This window comes from Cephus cinctus, unplaced genomic scaffold (genome assembly GCF_000341935.2).
Source record: "Cephus cinctus unplaced genomic scaffold, Ccin1 Ccin1_scaffold1310, whole genome shotgun sequence".
Classification (NCBI taxonomy): Eukaryota; Metazoa; Arthropoda; class Insecta; order Hymenoptera; family Cephidae; genus Cephus; species Cephus cinctus.
In genome coordinates, this window is record NW_014333737.1 from 45235 (window position 1) to 53580 (window position 8346).

The following is an 8346-nucleotide window of genomic DNA, read 5'->3' on the forward strand; positions in this document are numbered from 1 at the left end:
CTTTGGTTTTTTTTTTTTTTTTTTTTTTTTTTTTGAAATATATTTCTTCATATCAAAATATCAAACGTTCTGCTTATGATGGATGGGGATGATTTCAGGACTGCCATGGGCAGGGCGCGTGCTTGGTTGAGGATGGCCTTGATGCAAAAGAAATTGGCAGATTACCTGAAGGTCCTGATTGATCACAAGGATGATATTTTATCTGAATATTTTGAACCGGACGCATTGATGATGAGCGACGAAGCCATTGTTGTCATGGGTCTTCTTGTGGGTCTAAACGTTATCGATTGTAATTTTTGTGTAAAGGTCCGTCCGAAGATGCGTGATAACTCAGTGAGAATTTTTATCATTATTGATAACGTGACTGATGCTGATTCTCTACTTAGGAGGAGGATCTGGATTGTCAACAGGGTGTGATAGACTTCTCGTTATATTTGAGAAACAGCAATCACATTCCCGGGGAATCCCCGGATGACGAGTTGGAAAATGACAACATGACGACTGTGCTGGACCAGAAGAATTATATCGAGGAGCTCAATCGTCACTTGAAGTAATTTAACAATTTTTCACGACAATCGTTTGTAACTTGGATTTGTCGTACTGAAATGGCTGTCGAAATATTTCAGTGCAACCGTTACCAATCTGCAGACCAAAGTGGAATCTCTTACAACTACCAATGCACTTATGAAAGAGGATCTTGCCATTGCGAAAAACAATATTTTGTCTCTGCACGAGGAGAATAGACAGCTGAAAAAGGATCTTGGTATCGAGGTCAAGGATACCAACGAGGTAGTAAGAAATATTAAGAGATCAGCGAGCGATTGCTGATCTATCGTTTTGCATTTCAGAATGGAAAAACGCCAATTAAGATAACGGAAACGACGTCGGAAATCGAGGAGCTCAGGAGTCGATTGGAAAGTGAGAAGAAACAGCGTCACGATGCCGAGAAAGAATTGAAGCTGCAGGTCAATGTCTTACTGAGAAATTTAACATCCATGAAGTATTATCAATAGGACGTAAAGATACGTGGATATATTATTAAAAAACTTATTTTTCAAAATAGATCAGCATGAAGTCAGAGATGGAGGTGGCTATGAAGTTGCTGGAGAAGGATATCCATGAGAAACAGGACACAATAATATCCCTAAGAAGACAACTGGACGACATCAAATTGATCAATCTGGAGATGTACAAGAAATTGCAGGTGAATTAAGATGAGATCTTGATAGCAATGATCAATCAGTCGTATCGCGTTTGGATGGAACTTGAACTAAGATATAAAAACATTAAACGCGAATGACATGTGGTCACTCAGAATATTTTAAATATTTCACGTACTGACAATGAAGTACCATCTAAGCGTATAACGAGAACACGGTCATTGAATTTCCAGATGTGAAAATTATTTTTAAAAACATCAAGGGACCCTAGGAAAATACGTTTTTCCTAAACCTTGGCGTCTTGTCCAATAATCCATTGTTAACCTGTATTACAAATTTTAGGAAAGATGGAGTATTTTATTTTCCAACAGACACGTTGTTGATCCCATACGGTTCGAGCTCGCTGCCTGCCTTTCACTCTTTCCCAATGTGTCTCTTGCTCAGGCTCTCTCTGTTCATCCATCACTTTGAAGGACAATCGGTGCATGGAAGAAAAAAAAGCCAAAAAAAGCCGCCAACACCCTCGTGAATCATTGACCTAAAAGTCTACGCAATTTGCATGAACTCTGCATCTCTGTCTTTGGATGTTTTCGCTTATAGGAGTGCGAGCACGAGCTGACGCAGAAGGGGGAGATGGTGAGCCGGCTTCATGCCAAGACCAATCAAATCGGAAAGATACTGAACAACCTCGAGAAATACAACCACCTGATGAAAGATGGCGACAGCATTCGCAGTCCCACTACGCCCAGTGGTGGCAATAAGTGCATTGCTAGATATAGTCCCTCATCGCCAAAGGGTCCTCCAGCAGTGGGAGTCATTCCTGCATTGACCTTTCGACCCGACTGCATTGAGCAGAAAAAAGATCAAAAGTCAGCGGAGAAAAATCCCGATACGAAGTCTGATGAAAAGTTAGATAAGCCGGTCGATGATAAATCTTCTCCCGAAACGATCAAAGATTAAACTCCTAATTTGGATCCTTTTATACCGTGTACCAACTTATCCATTTAATTACGAGTGTACGTACAGAGTAGTTTTCAATAATACCGGAAGTTACGTCTTGTGGAAGAATTAAATATTGATTTTTTTATATTGGACGTGACTTCCTGTAATATTTGATATTCACAATACGTATTTACTCAATGCTCGTGGTTGTCCTGACTGAACGGATCTTCTACGATTCTTTCTGTCTCTGAGTTATCACGTCGGAGTACACGAATAACTATCTTGGCTATTGTCGCACCAGCTGGATTTTTATGGTACTCGAATGAAACGGTATATTGGTTGAGATAGCTTTGGATGATCTGCGAACATTTTATATTCGCAAATCGAACTTTTCGATAAATTATTCTCGCTACAGTATTTGGATACGTGGGTATTAATGCCAAATCAGTACTACGAAGCCAAATTGGAATCACGATTCTATTGTCAATAAGCTCGATTGGTTGCTCTCTTTCGTTTTTACTGTTTTTATAAATTTTATCCCTATTTAAGTATTATAATCTACTGGAGTGACGGTGACGTGATTAAAAAACCAAATCAATATACCGATTGCACGGTAGTTGCATAAATGACAATAATATCACATAAATATAAAATTAGAGTGGGAAACCAGAGTCTTATGAATTTTACAATAATTTATCTTGCATCGCATCCAAAAATATATTCTCCAATATTCACGTCACTCGATATCAGAGTATCCAAATTGCCTTCGATATGTCTTGTTATCGTTTGAAGTTATGAATTTTCGTTTTTGTACTGAAAAAAAGATTGATTTCAGGAGTGTGAGGGCTCGCTTAAGCATAAAACAGAACTGATCACAAAGCTGGAGGCTAAGACGTTATCCATGACTGACACCATCCTGAAAATGGATGAGAAGTATGTTTATTTATTTTTTATTAGATGTTAATTAAACACACATATGGATCATAAGCCGCTGCTGCGGTTGCTTGGAGATTAACGAATGGGTATAAATGTCGCTTTCGGCACGCGGGCTTGCAATTAGCCTGTAGTGTGCTAAGCAATTACGAAAAGTGATTTATAGTCGTTTGATCGACAGAGAAAAAGATGATATTTCTATAATAACGTCTGTTACATTTTTACGTAATGCAACATCGGATTTTCGCGACTATCAAGCAATTACACGTAATCATTTTTATTTTCATTTTTTTTTTCAACCGATACATCTATCGCGTATAATTTCGTTTTATTCACAACTTGGATGCAGTTGGGTTAGAATCTAATGACTGTCAAAGGTGCTGACGACTGTATTGGATTTTTTGGGCGTTGGACCAAAAGTACCAATTTTTGCAAATGCACCGTTACGTAAATATTGTTCGTGTCGATTTACCTAATAATTGCACACAGATTTCTAGGCGGTTGTGACGTTTGAGCCGTATCTCAATGTGGCGCAATAATAATCTTAATTAGCACTTGAAATAAATATTTATGACGTCAGCTAAGAAAGTGTCCAAGTACATAAATGTTGTAGCCTTGCGAAATTGAGACACGGCTTTGTTTGTATGATTCTAGTGGGAACTATTATTTTTTATTAGAATTCCCCAAGGGGGTAGGGATTGGGCTAGCGAATTCTGATTTAGCTCTGATAACGAGACAAGAGAAGCGTCTCGCGTATTTTCCGTGGAGATATTGGCAAACCTTCACCGAGACATTTGAATTTCGCGGCACGAGACGCGATATTGCAAATAATTCTTCGCGACATCAACACCAAGTATATTTCTTAGCTACGGTCAATTACTGATTGTATTAACTAATTTATTTTTTATTCGGAATATTATTCGACTGTAGGATCAAAATTATCATTAGTATAGTCAGAACAGTTATCGGGACACGCGTAACGCGCGATTGATCTAATCATATCGATTTCATTCGATTATCGATCCACCTGTCGCAAAACGGATCATTAGACGTAGAAATAAATCATATAGAATATTTAATCGCCAGATATCATCATCGACACGGTCATGCAGACTGTCAAATTAGAATCGATGTTTCACCATTGATATATTGATTTGAAATATTTTCTATTATTCGTCATCGCTTTCAAGAAACGGCTCGATGATTATTCGAAATTTTCGCGTTGCTCGGAAAAAAAAGAAAAAATTGATTATCATCACAGGATAACGTTAACACTAAAATTTTCTTTGATCACGTACGTTATAATCTGCTGACGAGTGCCCATACCTATTCGATATATATGACGCAACAGGTATCAAGCAATGATCCTTATAATTTATCAGTGACACCATGTGTGCTTGTATAAGGCTATAAGAATAAAATACTAACAGAATATTTCTCGTATTTGATTAACCCGAAGTCAGTGGTCACGTAAAAAAGCATCCCTGTTACAATGCAGTGTAATTTTAGGCACGATCCCACAAAACGACCTATATTGGATCACAAAGAAATTTTAAGAAAATCATTAAAAATAATGAGCGTGCCTGAAATTTCTTTAGTTCTTTTGTTTTCACGTGACCCAGTACGATTTCATACATCATTACTAATAATACTGTGCAAGGTAAGTTACATACTTATTTAATAGTCGCGATAGAGAATCTACGACAGGCAATATAGTAAAATCTGAACGGCGCTTCGATCGGATCACCTCGTAGAGAAACGTCAGCTCTGTACACTCAAGCGCAAGAATAAATATTCGCCATGAATAACCATGACAGGAATAGTCAGAGTATCCTAAAGCTTACGTAATACTATGTTAAATATGATAAATTTAACGTAACCATACTAAATGGTCGATGCTACTAAAAATAGGTTAACGATAACGACAATAAGACGCCCGGGAAGTCCTGCAGTCTTCGTCAATGTAATTTTCTCTATAGTATCGTCATAGTCATGCAAGTACCAAAGTCAATATCCGATTGACAGCTATATTCTGGTATCTCGTAATTCATTGCACAGAATCATTTAGGATTAGTAGTTATAATTCTGACGGGTAGGCAGAAGTAGTATCGAAGTCCAGGGTATTGAAAAAAAAAAAGTAGCAAATGAAAATGATGTACCCTGGGACTATCGGTTTGGTATCCCCATGACGTTAGGGTCGTTGAGGAAACCTGGATTAGGTAGTCATTAAGCTGAGACGTGGTGTACAGGGTGCTCAAGCTCGACTGATTTCTATTGGTTAGGTGCAAAGAGATGGATGGGGCGAGGAACGAGGTTGAGGAAAGGGCGCGAGCCCTGGGGATGGAGGCAGCTGAAAGGGAAGCACGAGCCAACGGGGTTCAGCGGGAATTGCGAATCGAACGTGAATGGCGAACCTCCCTTCAGGAAGCATCGATAGCAAACACGGAAAAGATCTCTCAGCTTCATCAGGAAATCGATCAGCTGAAGCAAGTCACTGAGGTAATACATACAGGTATATAGCATGTCCACGGGGAACATCATGACGAGTAGGTTGAAGAGTCCTTAGAGTTTAATTCAATGAGGGACGTTGAATGAACACGGGAGAACGTGTCTTTGATCACGATAAAACGAATAGGGGATCTAATCCTGTAATTTATAACGTTTCAGAAATATCAACAACTGCAGGAAGAGTATTACGCCCTCAAAGAGATCTGCACCGAGCAGGAACGTACCCTGGAGGAACTGGGTGGACAACTGAGCGCAGCCAAGTGGGCAGCTGTAGAGCTTAGAGAAGCTGCTGATAACGCTCAACAATCTAATCAGGACGGTACGGCACCCTGGGCAAACGACCGCCAGGTCACACAGTGCAAGGGTTGCAGCAGGGAGTTCAATATAACGCGACGGAAGGTTGGTACACAGCTTTAGGTTGTTGGTACTACTTGATACCTCTGGGAATCCTCTTGAAGAACCATGTTTACTTGGAAGACACGCGAGTCTTGCTCAAAATATTTCGCCCAGTTGTATACACGGTGGCTGGTCTGAAGGATCAGATTGAAAGACACTTGCGTGCTAGTGCGACGTGGGTATAGAGACAAGACTGTAGCCGTTGGAAATGATTTTTAAAATGTGACGAGCTTCCGTAAAACGTTTCGATAGAGGGTATTGATATTTGTAAAAAAAATTTATTCGGATCTAGTGCAATACCAGACAAGTGCGATACTTGGACGTTTCTGATGAGTGGTAAGAAAATTGAAGAAATTTTGTGGATCGGGCTTTCTTGGAGCGGGGGTGTATTTATCGAAGTTCGTGAAGGGTAGTCGGTAGTACGGTAGTGCGAGATTTACTTAAGCAGTTTGACAGGAGAGTTAGCGAGTGGCGGTGCCGTCGCGCTTGAAAACCGGGCCCCGTACCACCTCGATCCAATTACATTATTGCACGATCACCCGATATATATTCATGATAACATGCATGCATGCATGCATGCATATTCAGTCGACGATGTGATAGAGACATTGCGCGCCTCATAAAATACGTTTATACCGCATTCTCCATTTTACGCCGGGTTAAGTTATTGCATAATAACAAGGCAGGGCCGTATCTTTGTTACTTATTTTTCACCCGGTGGGTGTATTACCATGCTGTTTAATATAGAATAGCTTCTCGCCACCGCCACCCCAACCTGCTACCTTGCTGTTTGTACTGTGAAACAACGTGCCACTAGGATGCGCGTTTTTAAGAGAAATATGTATGTATACCAACCGTAAAAAAAATTAAGTCAAGATGTGAGTTCATGTACTGGTATATGAAGAAGCATGCAAAGCGGACAGCTCCTTGGTGTAATCTATTCACAGACCCCGACGGGCTCTGAACTGTAGGAGTTGTAAACTGTCTTTTCGTTCAAGAAGGGGTGCTGGGCCTCATTTAATTCTAGAAAATCTTATAACTCTGTGGTTATATATATGTGTATATGTAAAAAAGAGTGAGTCAGTAAAAACGCACCAGCAGGGCTCGAGTTGCCGAGACGTTAGTGTGGCCTTTTAAAAAACGACAAGCACATGGAGACAATTTATCAAATTGTCGTTTCGCGCCCCCTGGCTGAATTTCCCAGAACTGTCGGAGATGCTTAACAGTGCCGCCTGGTGGATTTTTCCGGAGTCAACAAAGGTGCTCCTCGTGAAAATGCAATTTCAGGAGGTAATTTATCGAATTCTCGTTTCATAACTGTCAACGGTATTTTCAAGAACTCTCGAACGCGCTTGACAGTGTCATCTGGTGGACTTTTCCGGAACTAAAAAAAAACGTATAAGCAAAAACGGCACTGCAATACATTTTACCCGTATACGGGTTTGCGTCTGATTGCCGATCGCATTTTTGGCGTGAGGCTGCTGCGTGAAATGACCCCTGCCGCCAGTATTGAAAATCTGTCAAAATTTTACCAAATTTCAAACGCAAATCAAACGAGAAAAAATATCTGCAATTCACTGGTTGCCACATCAGATTTTCGAAATCGTAGATCGTTTCACCGCAAACGTGGATGTGGGCCGATACACTCTGTATGTGGCGAGAAAGCAGGAAGCATCGCCACAAGAGTTGTCGATTTTAGATGGTGGCCCTATAATGGACGAGTTTTCTCGGATAGGTTTTTTGATAATGGGAATGAAAGGACGAAACGAGACGGAAGTGTCTTTTATAAAGAAGGTTTCGGTCTCATCTGTCGTGCTCTCTAAGGAGGAATGGATGGCTGTTTTCGTCTAGTTTTTTAGCATCATGAACGCGTTACGTTCAAAAGCGATCGGTTTCTTACGTGTATTGATTCCTAGGACGTTATGGCCAATTTTTAAAAATTAAGATTAAAGAAATTTTTTTAAATCCTAATATCAAAACACACATGACAGACATGACTTAACCCCCTAATATCATTATCAGTGTAATTACGGATAAAATCGATAATTCGAAATTTCCCAATGGCTAGAAGCAATTCTTGAATTCGATCAAAGATTAATTTATGGGGAGCAGGAAAATGGCCAAGGATATTCGGTGGACGTAGATAAAAGGGGAATTGCTGGTGAGGTCTGTTACGAAGTTGCAACTCTCCAATCTACTACATTTCGGCCATAAGTCATGCGAAAGGGAAGGTTCAATAATTAAGTTTGCCGGGGGCGGGAGGGGGAGGTTGCGGTTACCGGGGAGGGGGTCGTATTCCTCGCCTTTATTCGATCTGTAATGACGTCATCGGGGGTTGTTCATTTTCTTATTTAAAGGATTCAATTTAGATATAAAAGTCTCGCTGGCTCCCCCTCCCCCCCCCCCC

General features: G+C 40.3%; 1 protein-coding gene across 6 annotated transcripts in view; it reads left to right on the forward strand.

Annotated features, from left to right (window-relative positions):
- Positions 1-8346, forward strand: part of LOC107272899 (RUN and FYVE domain-containing protein 2) — a 13738-nt gene that overhangs the window by 3218 nt on the left and 2174 nt on the right. For 4 of the 6 annotated variants that reach the window (XM_015750546.2, XM_015750543.2, XM_015750545.2 and 1 more), the window contains 8 exons: positions 99-306; positions 387-550; positions 627-789; positions 849-965; positions 1064-1204; positions 2938-3035; positions 5318-5534; positions 5703-5942. In XM_015750546.2, the coding sequence (XP_015606032.1) occupies positions 99-306; positions 387-550; positions 627-789; positions 849-965; positions 1064-1204; positions 2938-3035; positions 5318-5534; positions 5703-5942 (1348 nt within the window). Of the gene's footprint in view, positions 1-98; positions 307-386; positions 551-626; positions 790-848; positions 966-1063; positions 1205-1760; positions 4470-5317; positions 5535-5702; positions 5943-8346 lie in introns of those variants that run through there. The other 2 variants (XR_001539081.2, XM_015750548.2) reach the window with 2 other exon arrangements.